Below are 23,124 nucleotides of genomic sequence, written 5' to 3'. Positions count from 1 at the left end.
ATGACTCATCTCTCCCATACCTCTCCTTCCTTCCCATCTGCACTGAAACTTGCTTCTCTTTCCCATTTTAGAAACAGCAGCAAATCTCCCTTCACAATCAAGTTTTGGGGAAGATTTTACACTCCCAGTCTCTACTTCCTCACTTCTTCCTTGCTGCCCAGCACGCCATAAACTAGCTCCTGCCCCCAACACTCCCCTGACAACTAACTGCTGGTGTTACCAGGATGCTAAATCCAGTGGATATTTTTCAGCTCTTATGCTTGACCTCCCACCAGTATCAGTCACGTTTAGCACTCCTTCCTGGGAACTCTCTCTTCCTCTGGCTTCTATGATATTTCACTCTCCTGCTGCCCTTCCTGCCTCTCTGGTTGCTCCTTCTCAGACCCACTCTTCTTCTTCCAGACAGTCTGGTCAGCAGAATAACAGCCCCCAAAGGTGCCATGTCCTAATCCTGGCACCTGTGAATATGTTAGGTTACATGGCAAATGGGAATTAAGGTTGCAGATGGAATTAAGGTTAGTTATCTGATGATTTTAAAACAGAGAGATCATCCCATGGGTCCAATGTAATCACAAAGGTCCTTAAAAGTGAAAAAGGGAGGCAGAAGAAGAGAGTCAGAGGGAAATGTGAGTACGAAAGAAAAGCACAGAGAGATGCAATGTTGCTGGCTTTTAAGATGGAGGAAGGGGGCCATGAGCTAAGGAATGTGGGTGGCCTCTAGAAGCAAGAAAGGGCAAAGAAATGGATTCTCGCCTAAAGCATCCAGAAAGCAACTGTTGAGATCTTGACTTTAGCCCGGTAAGACCTATGTCAGACTTCTGAACTACAGAACTGTAAGATAATAAATTTGTGCTGTTTTAATCCATTAAATTTGTGGTAAGTTGTAACTGCAGCAATAGGAACCTAATACAGAGGACTAGGATTTAGGCCTATTTCTCATCTCTTTCCACAGTCTCCTGGAGTGTTTCTGTTGTCTGTGGCTGGCTCCCCCCAGAATGAGTGAACTAAGAGGGAGAAAGATGGAAAGCACGATATCTCTATGACTTAGCCTTGAAAGTCACACACTGTCATTTCTGAATTATCTTATTGGGTCATGTCAGCCCTATTCAGTGTGGGAAGAGACCAAAGAGTGGTATGAATACCAGGAGGTGGGAATCATTGAGGATTTTTTGCTGTTCAACAAACCAACGCAAAAATAATGACTTAAAACAATAACAATCATTTTATTTTCTCTCGTAGTTTTTATGGATTAGGAATTTGGGAAGAGAATTTTGGCTGGGCAGTTCTGGCTCACATAATTGCAGTTAGATGATGGCTAACCCTGGAACAATGGCAGACTGAGGCAGCTGAGGGATAACCTAGCAGTACTCTCTCTCTTCTTCTTTTTTTTAAAGATTGGCACCTGAGCTAACAACTGTTGCCAATCTTCTTCTTTTTTGGTTTCTTTCTGCTTTTTCTCCTCAAATCCCCCCAGTACATAGTTGTATATTTTAGTTGTGCATCCTTCTAGTTGTGGCATGTGGGATGCTGCCTCAGCGTGGCCTGATGAGTGGTGCCATGTCCGTGCCCAGGATCCAAACCAGCGAGACCCTGGGCCACTGCAGTGGAGCACATGAACTTAACCACTCAGCCATGGGGCTGGCACCACTCTCTCCCTCTTCTTGTACTATCAGGAGCTATTTATGTATCTGTGTAGTGTCTTTGAAGGGGCAAGTCTGGGCTTCCTCACAGCGTGGCAGCCTCCAGGCTACAATAGCCAGCTTCCAAAACTGTCTTCAATGATTTCCATCTCCTGGTACTTTTACCATTGTGTGGTCTCTTCCCACACTGAGCAGGGCTGACCTGACCCAATGGGATAATGCAGAAATGATGGTGTGTGACTTTCGAGGCTAAGTCATAAAGATATTGTGGCTTCCATCTTGCTCCCTCTTAGATCACTCACTCTGGGGGAAGCCAGCTGCCATGTTATGAAGACACTCAAGCAGCCCAAGAGAGAGGTCCACCTAGTGAGGAACTGAGGCCTCCTGCCAACAACTAGCATTTACTTGCTGGGCATGTGAGAGAGCCACGCTGGAAGTGAATTCTCTAGCACCAGTCAAGTCTTCAGATGACTGTAGTTTTGGCCAACATCTTGACTGCACCCTCATGACAGACCTGAGCCGGAACCACCCAGCTAAGCTGCTCCCAGCTTCCTGACCCAAAAAACTGTGCGAGATAATAAATGTTTTTGTTTTGAGCTGCTATGTTTTGGGGGTAATTTGTTACACATCAATAGATGATTAATACAGGGCAGTCAGACTGTGTACATGGCAGCTCAGGGCTCCAGTACAAATGCTCCTTGTGCTTGGCTCCAGGGCTCCTGTACTGAAGCCATGTGGAAGCTGTATCACCTTTTATGATCTAGCTTCAGAAGTCATATAGTATCCCTTCCACTGTAATTATAAGCCTGCTCAGTCCCAAGGGGAAGGAACATAGAACTCCACCTCTTGATGCAAGATGTGTCAAAGCCGTATTTTAAGAAGTTCTGGTAGGGTGGGCCATCTTTGGAAAATACAGACTGCCACATGGAGCAACATTATTTCCTTCCACGTCTTCTCTTACTCCCTGCAGGTCACAGTTTCCAAGTTCTGACTTGAACCCAGATCTCTCTACTGGGATCCAAACCTCACAAGCAGAAACACCTCTTGGATGTCACCATCTGGATGTCTCACAGGTCAATCAGAGGCAATGCAACGCACCCAAAACTGAACCCCTTACCTTCCCCAAACCTGTTCCTCTTTTGCGGTTTCCCCCCCTTTTTTTTTTTTTTTGAGGAAGATTAGCCCTGAGCTAACATCCGCTGCCAATCCTCCTCTTTTTTTCGGAGGAAGACTGGCCCTGAGCCAACATGCGTGCCCAACTTCCTCTACTTTGTATGTGGGACACCTACCACAGCATGGCTTGCCAAGCGGTGCCATGCCCACACCCGGGATCTGAACCGGCGAACCCCAGGCTGCCGAAGCAGAATGTGCACACTTAACTGCTGTGCCACAGGGCCGGCCCCTGGGGTTTCCCATTTTAACCATGGCCCATCCATTCACCCAAGCCGTTCCTCCTGGACTACTCTCTCATTCCCCATAATCTATGCAGACCACACTCTGGTCCAAGCCATCATCACCTCCCACCTAGATAAATGCAGTAGCCTCCTTGCTGTTTTCCCAGATATCCTTGTCCCTCACCCCAAGGTTCATTCTCTACACAGAAATTGAAGTGATCCTTTAAAAAATAAAGTTGTAGGGGGCTGGCCCTGTGGCCAAGTGGTTAAGTTCGCAGTCTCTGCTTTGGCAGCCCAGGGTTTCACCAGTTCAAATCCTGGGCGCAGACATGGCGCTGCTCATCTAAGCCATGTTGAGGCGGCATCCCACATGCCACAACTAGAAGGACCCACAACTGAAAATACACAACTATGTACAGGGGGGCAATGGAGAGTAAAGGGAAAAATAAAATCTTTTTTTAAAAAGCTTACCAAATTATACATTAAATATTTTTTTAAAAAATAAATAAAGTTGTAGTTTTGTCACTCTCTGCCTTTCAATAGCATCTCATTTCAATAGATCATAGAACAAAGCCCAATATGTCTTTCATTTATTTAGCAAATGTTTATTTAGTACCTGTCGTGTGCCAGAGATTGTGTTAGCAACTTGGGATAAATCAGTAAATCAGACAAATATTCATGCTCTGGTCTTACACTTTAGAAGAGGAGGAAAAAAATGAGCAATTAATATAATAAATACATAAAGTATACAGTATGTTGTTGGTGATAAAGGCTATGGATAAAATAAAAAGTGGAGCAGAGTGAGGGAAATGGACATGATTGCAATTTTAAATAGGATGGTCAGAGTGGGCTTCATTCAGTTGACATTTCAGCAAAAGCTTGAAGGAGGTGAGGGAGTAAGCTATGTGGATATCTAGGGGAAGGGTGTTCCAGGTGGAGGGAACAGCCAGTGAGAGGCTCTGAGGTGGAAGTTGCCTGGTGTGCTTAGGGAACAACAGGGAGGCCAGCGTGGCAGAGCCAGTGAGTGTGTGTGTGTAGGGAGGGTGATAATGGAGAGGAAAAAGGGGGACGAATCTTTTAAGCTTTCTGGGCCTCGGTTCCCTCATCTATAAAAGAGGATAATAATAGTACCTGGCTCAGAGGGTTGTTCTGAAGCCCTTAGAAGAGCGTCTGGACTACGGGTAAGCTTATATTAGTATCCTGAAAAAGGACTCGTGGGTGCATGTCCAACCGCCGCCGCCAGGGGGCAGCAGCAAGCTCAGGTCGAGCTCTGGTCAATCGCGCCGGGTCAAAAGAGGTTAGGCCCTTCGCGGATGCCGCCCCGCTCTGTGGCAGCCACCGCAGCAGTCTCCCGCTCTCTGCTCCACGCCGCGGCCACGTGAGCGCCCGGTTCTGGCACACTACAAGCGCTTGCTGTCCTCCCTGCTGAGCGCACCTTTCTCTCTCCCTTCCGCAGGGTCAAGCAGAGCTGCCTCGAGCTGAGTAGCTTCCCGGCTGCACCCCCAAGATATTGCCAAGACGCTGAAAAAGAAAGCGTGGGAATGGTGTGTGTGGGGGGGGTGGTGGGGGGGGAATAGGAAATCTAGAGACTCAGAGAGCCCCTTGGTGAAGGGTCGCACCTCTGCTGAAGTTTAAAGAAAGTCTTTGGGTTCCAAAGATGTCCCCTGCTTCACTTAGCCCTTTTTTTATTTAAAAATTTTAGGATATTTAGAAAATACATAACTACAGTAAAGAAAAATCTAATCAGTACAATTACATACACACAAACACACTGAAAGTCTCTCTCCCATTATCTCCTGCTTGGAAAAGGAAATTGTCTTTTCAGTAGTCTCTCTGAATTTGGTTTCACCGACCCCCACTCTCCCAATCATTACAGCCAGAGGATGCTAAGAGTTAAAACCCTTCAGTGACTTCTTAATACCTCAGGACAAATGCAGACTCCTTATCCTAGATGACCTGGCTCTGGTCACCCCATTTGGCCCCTCTCCTTCCCAGACTCCACATGGCTCCAGCCATATCCTCAGATTACCCAGGCTATTCTCTATCCTGCCATCCTTCCCACTCCAGCTCCCGTGCCTGGCCAAGTCCTATCCACACTGCACCTGTACCAATGTCCCAGTCCCTATTTGATGCTTCCACAGCATCCTGTGCAGCCCTACTCACAGCTGATAACACCAAAACTGTCTGTCTTCCTCTTCAGGGCAGGGAAAGGTCTATTTATTTGATTTAACACCCAATCTCCTCTTCTGGCACAGAAAAGTGACACAATCGGTGTTTGTTGCAGGCATAAATGAATGAATAATAATAGTAATAATACCTAACACTTATATAATGCTAATTCCACTCCTGGCACTGTTCTAGGCACTTTACATATATACATTGACATAACCACACAACCTCAAGATTGATACATCCTTATTTTACCAATACGGAAAATTAAAGCATTGAACAAGATAAGTCTCTTGCCCCAGATGGTAAATGGCTGAGCTGAGGTTTGAAACAGGCAGTCTGGTTTCCCATAAATGAGTCAAGAGCTGGAAGGAGAGGACGGGACCTCAGGGAAGGAATCCAGCCAGGGTTTGGTCGGTGCGCTTTACATCTAAGGGTCTTCTCGCCCTCTCCCGTTTCGCTTCCCAGGGTGCCCATTTTATAAAGCAGGAAAGAGGCCCAGAGAGACCAGAGATAGTTCTGGGAGCCCTGCAGAGGGAGCCATGGTGTTTATTTAGGGGTACAGGAGCAGAGGCACAGCCGGGAATGGGCTGGCGCCAGGGTCGCGAGTTTTCCTCTCCAAACTACCGTTCCCAAGAGACACCGGGCGCCTACAGGCCACGTGACGTCACGGCGGCAGAGGGCGCAGGCGGCTCGGCTCGCCGGGCCAGTCGACTGTTGGGCCGTTCCGCTCGGACCCCGGCCCTGGCTCTGGCCCCGCGGTAAGTGGAGCAGCCCGCGGAGACCCTGCTCGCGGAGGTTTCGCAGCGTGTGCCTGAAGCCTTCGCCATTGCGCTGGACCGCGGGAGTGCGCGTGGATGGGGTCCTGGCTTCTACCGTATGTGGGGGATCTGGGCCGAACCAAGTGACCCTGCGGAGCGGGAACCCACACGGGGACTCCTGGTCCGCGGCCTCGATGCAGCCGGCCCTCGGGCGCCCAGTGCTGTGTGCCGCACGTACGCAGGCCAGGCTCAGGGGCCCGGGTCTGAAGGCGCTGAGTAGGGGTCAGCCCCGCCCTCTGACCGACGGTACCCAGGCCCAGACAGCGGGGGCAAGGTTTTCGCGCTGGACAGGTCTGAGGATCCCCTTCCCTCCAGACCACCAGCTACAGCCTCAGGTTGAAGAATAGGAGCTACGGAAAGCAAAGTTGTCCATGGTCTGCCTGTGTGTGTTTGGGGAGGTGGTTGAAGGGGCGGGCAGAGATTGCCCAGGCCTCAGGTTACCAGTGCCCCCCGTGGAGAGATGGTTCGGGTCGTCTAGATTCGGGTCTTACAAATTCTCCTTCCCTTATCCCCGTAGATGGGAGCTGCTCCCGCGGGGCTGAGCTTGTCAGCATCCTCGACTGACCCTTGCCCTTGAAGTCAGAGAAGAGCCCCTGCCCACCCACATCCCTCCTGCCCCGTTTTGGGGTCGCCTCCGTCTGTTGGGTCCTCACCCTAGGGGCCACCCCGTCCGACAAAGAAGCAAGACAATGATACTAGCTTCGGTGCTGGGGAATGGCCCCCGGGGTGGGCCTCCACTCCGGCCCCTCTTGGGGCCCGCACTCTTACTTCGGGCTGGTTCCACATCAGCCACTGATACACACCACGTGGAGATGGCACGGGAGCGCTCCAAGACTGTGACTTCCTTTTACAACCAGTCAGCCATCGACGTGGCGGCGGAGAAGGTGTGCAGCTGGGGCCGCAAGGCTGGGTTAGAGCTAGAGAGGGTGTCCAGGGAAGGGGTGGAGCAAACGTGGTGGGGGAGGGTGTTGGAGATCCAGTGCTCAAAGCCCATCTGCCCCACCAGCCCTCAGTCCGCCTCACTCCGACCATGATGCTCTATTCAGGTCGCTCTCAGGATGGCAGCCACCTTCTGGTAAGATTCCTATCCCCTATTTTTCTCTTGGTCCTGGAGCTCTGGCCTAGCCATTCAGGCCCTGGCCCTAGCTTCCCTCCTCTTTTTCATCTAGAAAAGTGCCCGGTACTTGCAGCAAGAGTTGCCAGTGAGGATCGCTCACCGCATTAAGGGCTTCCGCAGCCTTCCTTTCATCATTGGCTGCAACCCTACCATACTGCACGTGGTAAGGTGGGCTACCTGGGGCATGGGTTTCCCTAGGAGAGGGGACCTTAGATCAATGTGCCCACTGCCCAGGGGGCAAATGGGGAGATGGGACCAGAGTGGCTGAGACTTGCCTGCCAAAAGGTTTCAGGGCTATGGAGGACTCAGACCCAACCCTTCAGAGGCCAAAGCTGCATATTCGTGGAAGCTTGAAAGACCATGACTGGGGTCTGAACTAAGTGAATTTGGGTGGATGGCAACCCCCATGGGTAGACTTGGGTGGCTATTCTCTACCCAGTGCCCACAGCATCCCTGTGAATTCCCACACCTCTTCCTTGCAGCACGAGCTATACATCCGTGCCTTCCAGAAGCTGACAGACTTCCCTCCGGTGAGGGCTGGGCCAGGGCAGGGTGAGGGGCTGAGAGGTCAGGGCTGGACCATCCATGCTCATGACTTTGTGGCCTGCAGATCAAGGACCAGGCGGACGACACCCGATACTGCCAGCTGGTGCGACAGCTGTTGGACGACCACAAGGATGTGGTGACCCTCTTAGCTGAGGGACTGCGTGAGAGCCGGAAGCACATAGAGGTCAGGGGCAGTGCATTGGGGGCCCAGGCTTGTTGGGGAGCCTGGGAAGGGCACAGGGTTTCTGAGACTCCACTCTTTACAGGATGAAAAGCTTGTCCGCTACTTCTTGGACAAGACGTTGACTTCAAGGCTTGGGATCCGCATGTTGGCCACACATCATCTGGCACTGCATGAGGACAAGGTAGGGCTCTGGGACCTGAGACCCACCTGGGAATGTCAAGTGGGGCAGAGCCAGGGGCCCCCTTGGGCTGGGGAGTGGGCTGAGGGCTGGGAGAGGCTTGGGGCTACTTCAGTCTAGAGGTTGCAAGCATTTGGTGGCTGAGGTGTGGGTGGAGGTGCTGCCTAGGTCTGACTGTCTTTCTCCTGCCAGCCTGACTTTGTTGGCATCATCTGCACTCGCCTCTCGCCGAAGAAGATTATTGAAAAGTGGGTGGACTTTGCCAGGTGAGGCTAGAACGCCTAAAGGGGTGAATGTCTTCAGGTGGAGAAAGCTTAGGTCTGAGCCTTTACCCAGAGCATAGACTAGGGCAGGGTTTCTCAACTGTGACACTATTAACATTTTGGTCCAGATAATTCTTTTTTGTGAGGGGCTGTCCTGTGCTTGCTGGGATGTTCAGAAGGATTCCTGGCCTATACTCACCTCATGCCAGTACTCCCCAGTTGTGACAAGCAAAAATGTCTCTAGAAATTGCAAAATCTCCCCGTGGGTGGGCTGGGGGCAGAATTGCCTCCAGTTGAGAAGCACTGGTCTAGGTCTAAACCCTTGCTCCTATCCACAGACGCCTGTGTGAGCACAAGTATGGCAATGCCCCCCGCGTCCGCATCAATGGACATGTGGCTGCCCGTTTCCCCTTCATTCCCATGCCGCTGGACTACATCCTACCCGAGCTGCTCAAGAATGCCATGAGGTGGGCTGGCTGCATATGTGGGAAGGAGGCAGACAGAAACTCTGGGGTGAGGCTACTAAGACCACTACCTACTGGTCTTTCTCCCCTGCATAGAGCCACGATGGAAAGTCACCTAGACACTCCCTACAATGTCCCAGATGTGGTCATCACCATCGCCAACAATGATATCGATCTTGTCATCAGGTTTGCCCTGAGTGGGAGTTGATTTGGGGTTGATGGGGGTTCCAGGCACTGTTTCTGACTTGCTATATGACCTTGAGCCAGTACCTGCCTCATGCTGAGACTTGGTCCCTGGTCAGACAAGATATTTTCTGGTCCTGAGATTGCCATGAGCTGGATAGAGAAGGGATAAGCAGTCAGTGGCCTAGGCAGAAGTGAAGATGGAGAAATGTAGCTTATAAAAAATAAGGCCCAAGGGTCTAGCTGGACCACATTCCATCTTTAGGTGGAAGGAACAGGAAGGAGATTTAGCACTGTCTACTTGGGAGGTAGTGAGCTCCCCACCAAAGCTGAGCCAAGCTCATGATATTGACATCCTGCCAGGATTTCAGACCGGGGCGGGGGAATCACTCACAAAGACCTGGATCGGGTTATGGACTACCACTTCACTACAGCTGAGGCCAGCACCCAGGACCCCCGGATCAGTCCCCTCTTTGGCCACCTGGACATGCACAGTGGCGGCCAGTCAGGCCCCATGCACGGGTGAGACCCCACCTGGCCAGGATAGAGGGTGGGGGGCCCCAGAAGACTCAAGCCTCTGAAGCCCCTGTCCTGTCCCCCTGCCCACTCCCAGCTTTGGCTTCGGGCTGCCCACATCACGGGCCTACGCGGAGTACCTTGGTGGTTCCCTCCAGCTGCAGTCCCTGCAGGGCATTGGCACAGATGTCTACCTGCGGCTCCGTCATATCGATGGCCGAGAGGAAAGCTTCCGCATCTGACCCCACAGCCCTTGGCCTGCTCACCTGCCCAGCCTGGCCCACCCACCCTGCCCAGACCCTCTGGGGCAGGCAGGGTGCCACCCTCTCCACATGCTGCTGCATCTTGGGTCTTAGGGCCCCAAACAGATGGACTCACATGGAGCCGAGTGCCACCCCTCCTTGACAGGATCCACTGCTTCCCTGCCTCCAGGCCTTGGAGGGGAGGAAGTGGGGAACCTTGAGGCTTCCAGCACTAGCTCTGTCATTCTCACTCCTGGGGAACCCCCACTTTGACCTGCTGTTTGTTATTAAAGTTAACATTTTGAATGCCCTCTTGGGCCCCATGTGTTGGGAGGGCAGGTGAGTTTTTGTTTCTGTCCCCATGGTGGTTCCCTGGGCCCTTGGGTTTAACTACTTCATTAACTGTCCCTGTCTTGACAGCCAGGAATATAACTGGCCCCAAGTCTCTTGCACATTTGGTTTGGCGGGAATGGGGATGACTCTGGGAGTTTATACAAAGACTGTTCATTCATTTCATGTAACAAATGTTTCTGGATCCCAGACAATATTGAGGCCCAGCTTCAGGTCTCAGACAATATTGATTCTGGATCCCAGACAATATTGAAGCCCAGCTTCAGGTCTCAGTTCTGACTCTTCCCTTCCTGGCAGTCACAGGTTCTAGAGGTGAAGGTCACCAGATTGGGCAACCTCGTGAACCACCTGATTCCCGAACTTGAGTAAGGTTAAAAATACTGTCTGCCAGCTGTGCCTGCTGCTGCCAAGGAAAGGAACACACAAGATTGTGCCCTGTCAGGCCCCAGCGGACAGTGGGGCCCTGGTAGGGAGGGCAAAAGGAAAGGGCTCTGGAGAGCGAGTGGGGACCCTCTGCCCATCTTGCCAGGGAAGGAGAAGATAGGCCTGAGGGCCTGCTTGGTGGGACTAGTGATGGAAGTGGAGGTTTTAGGGGAGATGGGAATTGTATCTGGAGGGCAAATGCCAGGTGGTGGGAAACCACTTGCCAGGCTGAAAATCCTGCTGGCTGCAGTGCAGGGGGGGTGAGGCTGAAGAGGTAGGTGGCAGTTGGCAGTTGGGGTGAAGGGCCTTGAATGTAGAGCCAAGAAGCATGGGCTTTATCCTAGAAGCAGCAGGGATCCGTGGATGGGTTTTAAGCTAGGAAGATGTTTCAGTTTGGATTTTCTGGAAGGAGACCCTGAGAGGAGGATTTGTGTCCAAGTGATTTGTTAAGAAAGTGCTTATGGAAGGGAGTAGGGGAAGCAAGAAAGGGACAGGCAAGAGGCCAGGCGAGGAGTGATCTCACACAAAAGTTCAGAGCCAAAGTTCTGCCTCAGAGCTGGAGGCCACAGAGCTAACTAAGTTCCACAGTCATTGATAAACTCCTCCATTTGACAACCGTTGGTTAATGTCTGTCTTGGGAAGTGTGGGTGGGGAGGTACTTGAACTTCCAGGCCAAAAAAATCAGTTTTCAGCTTTTTCAGGCAAAACAGCTCTATTGGCCTGAGGGGCAGTTCGATAAAGAAGAGCCTCTGGTGCTGGCTTTTGAAAGCACATCAAAGGTAATTTGGGCACACAGAAGCAACAAAGAGATTCCAGGGGATCTGGGTGAATCATCTACATAGTCCTAGGAGGAACAATCAGTTTTGCATATTAGAAGAATCACTGGTGGAGGGAGAATAGCGAGGAGGAGGTTGGTGCGGTGACATTGATCAGGGATTTATAAAGCCTAGGCTAATCCTTAACTAGGACAGTATAAGTGAAGATGTTGGGTGAAGTCGAAAGTGAGACACCAGAACCCTGGGTGGATAGAATAACAATCTTTTTTTTTTTTTTTTTTAAAGATTGGCACCTGAGCTAACAACTGTTGCCAATCTTCTTTTTTTTTTTTTCCTGCTTTTTTCTCCCCAAATCCCCCTGGTACACAGTTGTATATTTTAGTTGTGGGTCCTTCTAGTTGTGGCATGTGGGACGCCGCCTCAGCATGGCCTAACAAGCGGTGCCATGTCCACGCCCTGGATCCCAACCCTGGGCCGCCGAAGTGGAGCGTGTGGACTTAACCACTCGGCCACGGTGCCGGTCCCATAGAATAACAATCTCGAAGATGAGGGGTGGGGTTGGGTGGGGTGGGGAGTGGGAAAAGTTATTACGATTTTAATTTTTTCTTTCCTGACTTTTGTTTTGTTTCTTATGCTGCCAGACATCTGGCATTCACTGCTCCCCCCAACTTGCTTCATTTCCCCAGATCCAAGTTACCAGCACTTCCCACTGCCCCCCCCCCCCCGCCCCCAAATACCTAACTCAAGTATTTCTTGATCTGTAACCTCGGGCCTTGAGCATTACACCCCTCTTAGAATTGTTTCTGTCTAAGCCCAATAACCAAATTATAAGTCAGAGAAGATTCAGAGAGTGGCCAAAGGGAATGTTTATTGAGCACCTACCCTGTCTGGCACTGTGCAATACACTTGTTTTATATACATAGGAGAGAGATAAATATGTGGTTTAACTTTCATATAGTTATATGGCTTATATACAGTTTTACCTTTACCTACACTCTGAGAATGGACACACTTGTACACCTTACCCAGAGTAGAGCCAGAACCCAGGATTCCTCACTCACTAAGCCCAAAACACTCTCCATTATGTCCACTGCCTTTGGCTAGTGTCTGTTCAGCGGGCGTCTGGTTTGGGGGCCTGGTCCTTTCTTTAGAAAGGCTTGATTCTGTGAGAGTGTTTTATTGGGTGTCCCTGGACACACTTGTCCTGCTTCTCCCTCTCCAACTGTATCCTTTCCTCACCCTGAGCAAGGAAGGCAATTTCTTCAATCTTCAAAAAGGGGTGATCGGTATTAGGCTAGCGAAGTGGGCGGCGCAGGGCTGGGTGTTAATTCCTGCCTCGCGGCCCGAATGCCAGGCAGCCAGGGAGGCTGCTCTGGCTCCGCCCCGTTAAGATGGGGGCAGCGCCCTCTGATCACTGGCATGTTTTGACTTCTTCAGACACCAGGGCCTTTAAAATGACAGAGCTGAGTCATCACATCAGGGAAGTCCTTCTCCTCTTTTCAACTCTAGGGTGCAACCATATTTCCATACCGAAAAAAAGAACTCCAGGACACTTGGCAGAGGAAACGTCAAGCTTGTCTCGGGGCCGCGAAGATGGCCGCAGCAACCAATGAGCTCCGGCCACGTCACAGACCCCACCCTCCAGCCTGCCGCGGCCTCCGCCACGCGTCGCTGACCCGGAGCTGAAAGCGCTGCGCGGCGCCAGAGTCTGGCGTCACTTCCACTACAGCGATGGCGGCACAGGCAGCTGCTGCGGCGGTTGCGGCGGCGACTTCAGGGATCTCGGGGGAGAGCGAGCCCGGGCCCGGGGAGAATGCGGCAGTCGAGGGAACTGCCCCGTCGTCCCCGGGCCGCGTCTCTCCGCCGACGCCGGCGCGCGGCGAGCCGGAAGTCACCGTGGAGATCGGAGAAACGTACCTGTGCCGGCGGCCGGATAGCACCTGGCGTGAGGGCGGGGTTTAGGGGCGTGGGCGGGGCCTGGGAACGGGTTCTCTGAGGGGCTGGGAGTCGTGCGGGGCGGGGCTGGAGGAAAGAGAAGGCGGAGTTTCAGGCTATCCCGGGCGCCGCCTATAAGCCCTACCTGTCAGGCTGTCGCCGAATTCTTCTTGTATATAGAGCTCCTTTTCCACTTCCTTGCCCTCTTTTAGGCTTCATTCCCTTTTCCTCTTAGCCTTGCTTCCTCGCTGTTCTCTCTTGTCTGTGCTACTTCCCGTTCCATCCGTCCGCTACAGCCGCCAGCGGAGACCTTCCAGAACAGAAAAACGAGCTTTTCCTTCCCTTCCATTGCCTTGCCTCATCTTTAAAAACCCCCCAAGTTCCTCAGAATGTCATTTATCTTTGTGACCTCTCTAGTCACCCCTAGCAAAGGCCATTGCCAGACCAGACCACACTATGTCTTCTGAAGACCATATGCCTTTTACCGCTTGTGCCCTCTGCCCTTTCTTCCCTTTCTCCTTGTTCACCTGGCAAGCTCCTACTCATCTTTTTAACACCATATCACCTGCGATGCCATTCCTCACTCCCCTCAGGCCAAGTGAATCATTCCCTTCTGTATGTTCCTGCAACATTTTCTTCATACCTCAGCCGTGGTATGTGTAATATTATGTTGTCATTGTCTGTCTGTGTCTTCCCCTTTCAAAGTGAGAGCTTCTGGGCGGCAGGACCACTTGTGATTCATTGCTGTGTCCTCTGAACCAAGCAAGAATACAGCATAGGGCCAGACATGCAGTGGTTGCTGTACTCATTTATTGAATAGTCTGCTAGTTGTCAGGTGCTATACTGCTAAAGCTTTAGAGGCATTAACTCATCTTCTGAGGTGGGTAATAGCCCTCTTGTACAGAGGAAGAAACAGGTTCAGAAAGCTGAAATAACTTGCTCAGTTAAACATAGCTAGGAAGTCAGGAGCTAGAATTATATAGAAACCTAAGCTGTCTGACTCCAGAGCCAGCCCTCTTGACCCCTGAACAAATGAATGACTGAGTATAGTAAAACAAGCATTGAGTTTGGAGGCACACTTAAACCCAGTTAAGTATTAGTTCTTAGCACTTTTCAACTCTGTGAGCCTGGGTAAGCCTCAGTTTTCTCATCTGTAAAATAAGAATAACAGGGCCAGCCTGGTGGCGCAGTGGTGAAGTTCACACCTTCCGCTTTGGCAGCCAGGGTTCACCGGTTTGAATCCCAGGTGTGGACATGGCACCGCTTGGCAGGCCATGATGTGGTAGGCGTCCCATGTATAAAGTAGAGGAAGATGGGCACAGATGTTCAGGGCCAGTCTTCCTTGGCAAAAAGAGGAGGATTGGTGGCAGACGTTAGCTCAGGGCTAATCTTCCTCAAATAATAAAAATTAAAAAAATAAGAATAACAGGGGCCAGCCCAGTGGCACAGCAGTTAAGTTCGCATGTTGCGCTTCAGCAGCCTGGGGTTCGCCGGTTCAGATCCCGGCTGTGGACCTATGCACTGCTCATCAAGCCATGCTGTGGCGGGTGTCCTACATATAAATTAGAGGAAGATGGGCACAATGTTAGCTCAGGGTTGGTCTTCCTCAGCGAAAAAGGAGGATTGGTGACAGATGTTAGCTGAGGGTTACCCTTCCTCAAAAAAAAGAAAAATAAGAATAATAGCTCCATCCTGGCCCATCTCACAGGCAGTTATTGAATGGCAGATGTGGACAGGTCAAGTTAGCTTGTGGTCCTGAAATCTGGAAACTGCTGCTCAGTGTCGGGGATCCCTCTTGTTCCAGCCCTGCCTTCCTTCCTGATGATTCTAGCCTTTATCCTTCACAGATTCTGCTGAAGTGATCCAGTCTCGAGTGAATGATCAGGAGGGCCGAGAGGAATTCTATGTACATTACGTGGGCTGTGAGTGACTTGGGGTATCCAGGCCTGGGTTGGGGGAGAGGGGTAGAAAGGCAACACCCTCATGGCCCATCCTCACAGTTAACCGGCGACTGGACGAATGGGTAGACAAGAACCGGCTGGCACTGACCAAGACAGTCAAGGATGCTGTGCAGAAGAATTCAGAGAAGTACCTGAGTGAGCTGGCTGAGCAGCCTGAGCGCAAGATCACTCGCAACCAGAAGCGCAAGCATGATGAGATCAACCACGTGCAGAAGGTCCGGGCCCCTCCCCTTCCCCAGGGCCCCAGGAGGTTCAGCTGCCTCTGCCAACTCCCTTGGGTCCCAGTGCCAAAACCACAGCAGTTTCCAGTTCTTAAGCTCCTACAGTGTGTCAGGGACTTTACCTGTTTCTTCTTATGTGCTCTTCACAGATGAGAAAACTGAGGCTCAGGGAGGGCAAGGGCTTGGCTGCAGTCTCACAGCAAAGAAATGGTACAGTTGGGACTGGAACTCAGGCCTCCTGCACCGATAGCCTCTTTCATCTCCTATTGGCTGTGCCACGTTAGACTGAATAACTTGAAGTCCAAGGGGAAGAAAGAGAATGAATGATGTTGGGCACTTGCTATTGCCAGACATCATGCTGAGTACTGTACATGCATAAGCTCATCAAATCCTCCATAACAATTCAACACCACAGGGATAATTATTTCCTTTTGTGAATGAGGAAGCAGGCTCAGAGAGATTAGGTAACATACCCAAGGTCACGCAGCTAGTAAAAAGGTGGGCTGGAATTAGAATAATAATGGCAAACATTTATTGACTTGCGTGTCAAAGTTTTAGGCTAAGTATTTTAATATATGATCTCAATGAAGTTTCGCAGCAACCCTGAGAGGTAAGCATTATTATTCTCCTCAGTTTACAGGGAAGGAACAGATGAGTTTAGGAACCCAGTCAGGAATTAGATTTGCCAACTAGATTCTTCTGCTGTGGGGCACAGACCATTAACCATGGCTTTGACACATCCTAGAAACTCAGACCATTTGTTTCTAAAACCTGGGTTCTTTTCACCAAGCCAGCCTGCCCCTGGGGGGTTACTTTCCTCCCCACTCTGAGCCTCGGTTTCTTGATTTGTAAAGTGGGGAGTGCAGACGAGAACAGGGTTTGCTGAGTTCTCAAGGCACTCAGACATTCATTAGTTTCAACCAGGCACTTTCATCCTTCTGAGTACCTGTTGTGTGCTCTGCAGCAATGTTTTTCAAACTGTGGGGCACAGCTGTTAGTAGATTGCCAAATTAGTTTAGTGCATTGTGACCAGCGTTTATATCTTTTAAATGGAAGAGAGAAATAGGATAAGGTGGAAAATATCAGAGTGCGTTGAACTTTGTTAAAGGCAAGTATTATTTTGAGAAACTTTATTTCTCATACAAATACACATTTATGTACACAAACATGTCAACTGGTTTACAGTGCTAACTGCACTTCCTACTGTGGGTTGTGATAAAAAAAAATTGAAATACCCTGAACTAGAAAGACCTCTTAAGGTCTGAGGCAGCACCGTCCAGTTGGACTTCCTGTGACAAAATGTCAGTGATCTATGTCTGTACTGTCCAGTAGAGTAGCCACTAGCCACATGTGGCTATTGAACCCTTGAAATGTGTTTAATGTGACTGAGAATTAAATTTTATTTAAATTTAATAAATTTAAGTAGCTGCATGTGGCTAGTGGCTGCTTGATTGGACAGCACAGGTCTAAGCTTCTCTTAGTTCCTCAGTGAGGTTGCACTGGTAAATTTAAGTCTCAAAGATGTACCTGCCTCCAAGCTGGTAATCAGCAGGGTGAATGACAATGGGCCAATGGTAATAAAGGATGGATAATCAGCGAGATAATCAGCAAGGTTCTTCAGAGCCTAATTAATGTTTAATTCTAAATAAATTGCAGCATTTAAGAAAATTAGTGTTTTTTGTAGTCCTTTAATGCATTTGCAGAAGAGGATTGTGTCTTGTGAGAGTTGGGAAATACATTTTAAAGAGGCCTATAAGGAGGAAAATCTTTCTTCCCTCATCTTTGCAGGGGTTAGGCTCAGAGCTGGACAGACCAAGGGCCCTTGCCCAACTGTGTTGACCTAGGGCAACTGACCTCACCTCTTTGTGCCTCAGTTTCCTCTTTTGTGCAGTGCGGATAATGAGCACTCTTGTCTCAGGCTCACTGTGAGGACCAAATGAAATAATGCCTGTGGAGTTCTTGGCATTTGGAGTAGATGGCAGCTAGCTAGTCCCCAAGAGTGAGTGACCTTACCTCTCCCTGCCTGTTTACTTTTCTGTAAAATAGAAAGAATGCTGTATCTCAGGGTTGCCAAAAGGGTTAAACGAGGCCATGCAGGCGGGAAGGGGGTTCTGGGTGAAACACTGGCTCCTTTCTGCCTTCTCAACTACAGGGCAAGGCTGCCATCTACTTTGGTGTAGGTCATAGGCCTTGGGTCCCCCCTCTGTTGTCAGGCTGTCCTTGGTTCCTCCTACAGTCAGGCCTAGGAACAGAATGTGCTGTGAGTGTGACATGATTTTTAGTCTCTGCTCTCTAAGGACTTGGAAAATAGGGCACACCAAGTGGGGACAGTCAGAAGGTATTGTTGTTACCCACTGCGTTCCTGACTTGGAAAGGAGAGGGTGTATTCTGCATCGAAAGAATCCAGTCAGGCCTCCTGCAGGACGTGAGCCTTGAAGGACAAGAAGGAGCAGAGTAAGAACAATTACACATGCTAGGTCACAAAGCTCTGCCTCATCATGCACTCACCTAGCTCATGCTCTGTACTAGGCGGAGCCAGCATTTTGTGGTGGCGAAAGGAAAGGGAAGGGCATTCAAGGAGAAAAGAACTGCATGTGCAAAGGCGTGAAGGCTGAGAAAAGAGGGGTGTTGTCAGCAGTGTAGATTTGAAGGGGCGACGACTGGAGGCTGGGAATCTAAGGAGGCCTAGTCAATTATCCAGACCTAAGGTGGTGGCAGTGGCTGTTAGGAGTGGGACAGAGAGGAGAATTCCAGAGATGTCAAGTAGGTAGAGTTGACAGAACTTGGCCGTTAATTGAATGCCAGGCTGAGAGAGAGGGAGGAAACTTAAGAGCAGGCCTGTTATTGGTCTTGGGCAGTTGCAGGAGACTGATGCTCCCTGTGACGTGGGGAACCTGGGAGGATGAACAGGTTTGCAGGGAGGAAAGGTTGAGTTCCTTTCTGGACACCTACAGTCTGATGTGCCTGTGGAGGGACCTCTGGGAGCAGTCCCATGAGCAGGCACCTCAGGGGGTCTGGTGCTCAGGAAAGAAGTCCAGGCACATTGGGGAGTCCGCACCAATTCTTTCTATGGGCATGGAAGACAAGATCCATTATTTCACCTGTCTCGCGACAACTTTGGCAGAACTGGAGTGATCCCATTGTATAGCTGGAGCTCTTATCAACCCAAGGACTCGACCCAGGCCTCCTGATCCTAGCCCTGTTCATCTGGCAGAAGGTCCAAATTCGGGTATCAGGGCCGTCTGGGATGTACGGGTGGGTGGGCAGATGGGAGAGGAGCTTGGACCAGCCAGCTTCAAATCCAGGTAAAACAAGTTAGCTATTCGTATCATTCTTACTGTCATTCAGAGGATGGGGTCTGGAAGACAGAGGGAAAGCACTGACTTCTTGGGCACGGGAGGGATGGGCTGACCACCATTTCTGTTCACCTCTGTCCACTGCTCTTTCCTTGTCCAGACCTATGCAGAGATGGACCCCACGACAGCAGCCTTGGAGAAGGAGCATGAGGCGGTAAGCAGGGGCAGGGGTCCTGACTGCAGGCACTCCCTCCCCGCTGCTTTCTTTGCCCCAGCTGAGCCATCCACTGCTCTCCACTCCCACCTTGCCCACAGATCACCAAGGTGAAGTATGTGGACAAGATCCATATTGGAAACTATGAAATCGATGCCTGGTACTTCTCGCCATTCCCTGAAGACTATGGGAAGCAGCCCAAGCTCTGGCTCTGCGAGTACTGCCTCAAGTATATGAAATATGAGAAGAGCTACCGCTTCCACTTGGTGAGGCTGGCCCGGCCGGGCCTGGTGAGAGAGGCGGGCTTAGAGGCTGAGGGCAGCTGAAGCAGCAGCACTAGGGAAGAGAGAGATCCAGAAGAGTGGAGTACAAGGAAAAGCCCACGGGTTGAGAGAGCTAGATTCCAGGCCTGGTTTTGTCTTTGCTGGAGAGACGTTGGCCAACTTGCTGCCCCTCCCCAGACCTCAGCTTCCTCTTCTGTGGAATGGGGACAGTAATCCCTGCCCTTATCTCTCCTTGAGTCCCTTGCCTTTCACCGCATCTATCAAGGCCATCCCAGTGCCAGGTTCCTTGGTGCAAGAGAGGAAGCAAGCCTGGCCCCTGAGCACTGGGACCATAAGGTGTGGACAGATGGAAAGCATTGGTACACGAGAGCTGCCAGGGGCAGGGGGCTCTCTTCACTGGCACAGCAGGGTGTTTCCCAAAGGGTGCAATCTGCAGCAAATGAGTGTGGTTTAGGAAACACCATTGTCATAGATGAGAGTCATCCAGAGTCCTCTAGAGCCAGACCGACCTGGACTTGAACCATCTAGGTGTGTGATGTGCGAGCCAGTTACTTAGCTTCTCTGTGCCTTGGTTTCTTCATCTGTAAAATGGGCTGTGTCTTCTCAGGCATTTGGGAGGATTACTCCATGCAGGGGAGGTGTTCAGCCCAGGGTCTACAGATGGGGAAACTGAGAGAAGCAGAGCCTTGCTGCAAGCCACATGGGGTGGGATGGGGACACCTAGCAGAGAACCTTCGGGTCTCAAGCCTGTATCTCCCCATGCCCACCCCCAGGGCCAGTGTCAGTGGCGGCAGCCCCCAGGAAAGGAAATCTATCGCAAGAGCAACATCTCTGTGTACGAGGTGGATGGCAAAGACCACAAGGTGAGCTGGATGGCGCTGTGGGGAAGCACTGGGCACCTCCTGACGATCCTTTTTGTCACCAAAGGATAGAGGCCAGCCTTAGGATGAGCCTCCACCGGGAAAAGGCCTGCGGGACTGTGCTTAGCCTGGCACTTGGCCTGTGGTTGGTGCATAGTAAACACATGGCCCTGTGGTGCCAGCCTTGGGGACTGGGTTTCCGTCTGTTCCTGAGGACTTTTCTCCTGATCGGGTAGTTTAAGTTTAAGCAGTCCTGGAACCCAGAGTGGAGATTGTTGTGCCTGAGGCTGCTTCTAGAAGCACTTTCTCTTTCTGCCTGAAGGAAAGGTGTTTGTTTTTCCTGGGAGGGAACTGCTTTGTGTAAGGTTTCCTACCTGAGAGCTTGGTGGCTCTGACGGCTGCGTTGCTTGTTCCTGGCAGAAAGACTTCAGTGGGGGCAGGGCCTTTGGGGTGTGCTTTGCTGTCATTGAGAACCTGGCCTTTGCTCAGTCAGTCTGGGAAGGTCTCATCAAGTGAGATGGTTTCCTGTGGAAAGGCAGTAGAGTGTAAGATGAAGAGGGCAGGCTTCGGAGTGGCTCCTGGCTTCAGGTTGCCCTGTTACTTCCTAGCTGACCTTGGACAATTTACTTAATGTTTGTTCCTGTTTTCTTATCCATAAGACAGTAGTCGTGATAATATTTATCTAGTGGGGTTGTTAGTGGAATAAATGAGACAGCAATGTCTAATGCTTAGCACAGTGCCTGGCACCAAGTAGGTGTAGTAAACATGGCCTTTGTTATTTTTGGTGACCTCTTGGGGCTCAACCAGCCTTGTAATATATAAGCTTGGGGAATATCTGCTCTAAGCCTGGCCCTTGCCTGCTGCTCCGCCTTCCAGAGCACAAACAGGGGGAGTGGCAGAAAGGACTCCAGCAGGAGACCTGGGGGTTCTTTCCAGCTCTACCGTCTGTCAGCTTTGAGGCCTCAGGCAAGCACTTCCCCTCCCAGAGCCTCAGTTTCCTCCTAAAAAAATGGGACTAGCAATGCTGAGCTCACACAATTGTTGGGTCAAATGAGAGTGGATCTAAAAGATGTCATAAACCAGAGGGCTGCCTGATCTGTGCCATGAAGCCAACCTCAAGGTCCCATTGTCCCTCCTGACGTTGGTCTCTTGTGTGGGTTGGTGTCTGGTCCTGCAGCAAGGAGGCTAGTGAGGCCCAGCAGAGGAGCGCGGCCAAGTGGGCAGACAACTCAGGCTTCAGAGTCAGGCTCGAGGCTCAACCATTCAGCAGACATTTACCAAGCACCCAGCTTCATACTTAGCCTGGTGCTAGGCACACGGACACAACTATGAATAAGACAGAACTCTCAGACCAGTTTGAATCCTGCCCTAGCTCTCACCAGCCGTGGGGCCTTGGGCAAGCCACCTATTTCTCTGAGCCTGTTTCTCTGAAACCTGAGTCACTATCTGTGCAGACTGAACTCGTATTTAGCACTCGGAAGTGGTAGTCAGGGTTAGTCTAGCTCTACCATTACCTCCTCCATTGCCAATAGCTCTCTGGTTCTCAGTTTCCCTGTCCATCAGAAAATGACTCCAAGATTCCTTCCAATTCTAATACTACTGTTCTGGTGAGGAGCCCATTTTTCACCTGCCTGGCACCGGCTGCTTTTCTGGAGCCTGGCACTTGCAGAGCAGGGTGACAGCTCCTGCCCAGGCCTCGGTGGACAAGGTAGTGGAGTTGTACTTGCTCCCTGAGCCTGCTTCCACCTCTCCCACCCCTCAGATTTACTGTCAGAACCTGTGTCTGCTGGCCAAGCTTTTCCTGGACCACAAGACATTGTACTTCGACGTGGAACCCTTCGTCTTTTACATCTTGACTGAGGTGGACAGGCAGGGAGCACACATCGTCGGCTACTTCTCTAAGGTGCTGGGTTAGGAAGCCCAGGTTAAGGGAAGGTAGGGAGTATGAACGGGAGAAGGGGCTGAGCCTCCCCGGAGGTCCTGATCTCCCACCCCTGCAGGAGAAGGAGTCTCCAGATGGTAACAACGTGGCCTGCATCCTGACCCTGCCCCCCTACCAGCGCCGTGGCTACGGAAAGTTCCTCATTGCTTTCAGTGAGTGGCTGCTAGCCTGTCCAGCAAGGGACAGCTTGGGGGGGGGGGGGGGGGCGTTGCCTAGGACGGTGGGTCCTCAGGATCCTCATTTCCATCACTGCCAGGTTATGAGCTATCCAAGCTAGAGAGCACAGTAGGCTCCCCCGAGAAGCCACTGTCTGACTTGGGCAAGCTCAGCTACCGCAGCTACTGGTCTTGGGTCCTGCTGGAGATCCTGCGAGACTTCCGGGGTACACTGTCCATCAAGGACCTTAGGTGAGGGCCCTGGTCCCCAGCCCTGTCCAGGGCATGCTGTCCATCAAAGACCTCATAAGGGAGGCTTCCTGGAACCCTCAAAGAGGGAAAGATTCTTCTAAGATTGACCACGATCCTGTCTCCTTGTCCCCTTTTGCTGTCCCAGCCAGATGACCAGTATCACCCAGAATGACATCATCAGCACCCTACAGTCCCTCAACATGGTCAAGTACTGGAAGGGCCAGCATGTGATCTGTGTCACACCCAAGCTGGTAGAGGAACACCTCAAAAGTGCCCAATATAAGAAACCACCCATAACAGGTGGGTAGTGGGTCGGGGGTAGGTGTAAGACCTGCTGGGAGTCAAAGCCGCCTTTTTGCTGTCATGTGATCCCAAACCAGTCTGACCAGCTCCCTGACCCAATGCCTGGGGCAAGTTACTCATTCCTGGGTTTCCCTGCCCCCTCCCCAGGACTCAGTCTGCCCTTGTTCTCACCTAGCAGTGAAACCTGGCCTGGGCCCAGATCAGGCCAGGCCCAGAGGCCCAGCTCTGCCTCTCATGCCTCTTCTCCCCACAGTGGACTCTGTCTGCCTCAAGTGGGCACCCCCCAAGCACAAGCAAGTCAAACTCTCCAAGAAGTGAGTGGCCCCTGCCTCTGCTGCTGGACCTGTGCCTCCTTGCCCCCTAGCCTGTAAATATGTACAGACCTGTTTCATCATTTTTTTAATAAAGTAAGTTCTGCTGGTGGCTCTGGACTT

General features: G+C 51.2%; 2 protein-coding genes across 4 annotated transcripts; both read left to right on the top strand.

Annotated features, from left to right (window-relative positions):
- Positions 1-5,772: 5,772 nt before the first annotated feature.
- BCKDK (branched chain keto acid dehydrogenase kinase) lies at positions 5,773-10,027 on the top strand. 2 transcript variants are annotated; one of them, XM_014842345.3, is made up of 12 exons: positions 5,773-5,964; positions 6,542-6,908; positions 7,031-7,099; positions 7,194-7,304; positions 7,624-7,671; positions 7,752-7,871; positions 7,954-8,052; positions 8,242-8,315; positions 8,651-8,779; positions 8,873-8,962; positions 9,323-9,481; positions 9,573-10,027. In XM_014842345.3, exons 2-12 carry the CDS (start codon positions 6,714-6,716, stop codon positions 9,715-9,717), a joined length of 1,239 nt encoding a protein of 412 aa, XP_014697831.1. In that variant the 5' UTR covers positions 5,773-5,964; positions 6,542-6,713; the 3' UTR covers positions 9,718-10,027. The 2 variants fall into 2 exon arrangements, with proteins under 2 accessions (XP_014697831.1, XP_014697832.1); XM_014842346.3 differs by having other exon boundaries at positions 5,858-6,080.
- Positions 10,028-11,150: 1,123 nt separating this feature from the next.
- On the top strand, positions 11,151-23,121 carry KAT8 (lysine acetyltransferase 8). Of its 2 annotated transcripts, none has more exons than XR_011494184.1 (12): positions 11,151-11,270; positions 12,777-13,212; positions 15,050-15,124; positions 15,203-15,378; positions 18,841-18,894; positions 18,996-19,160; positions 19,952-20,041; positions 21,801-21,941; positions 22,039-22,132; positions 22,237-22,387; positions 22,537-22,687; positions 22,944-23,121. XR_011494184.1 is itself a non-coding variant. In XM_014842343.3 (12 exons), exons 2-12 carry the CDS (start codon positions 12,999-13,001, stop codon positions 23,006-23,008), a joined length of 1,380 nt encoding a protein of 459 aa, XP_014697829.1. In that variant the 5' UTR covers positions 11,155-11,270; positions 12,777-12,998; the 3' UTR covers positions 23,009-23,121. The 2 variants fall into 2 exon arrangements, 1 of the variants encoding a protein (XP_014697829.1); XM_014842343.3 differs by having other exon boundaries at positions 11,155-11,270; positions 22,533-22,687.
- Positions 23,122-23,124: the final 3 nt, after the last annotated feature.

The sequence above is a fragment of the Equus asinus genome, chromosome 14 (genome assembly GCF_041296235.1).
Source record: "Equus asinus isolate D_3611 breed Donkey chromosome 14, EquAss-T2T_v2, whole genome shotgun sequence".
In the NCBI taxonomy this organism is placed as follows: Eukaryota; Metazoa; Chordata; class Mammalia; order Perissodactyla; family Equidae; genus Equus; species Equus asinus.
The sequence above is the reverse complement of the archived record's forward strand: the minus strand, read 5'-3'. Positions and strand labels throughout refer to the sequence as shown.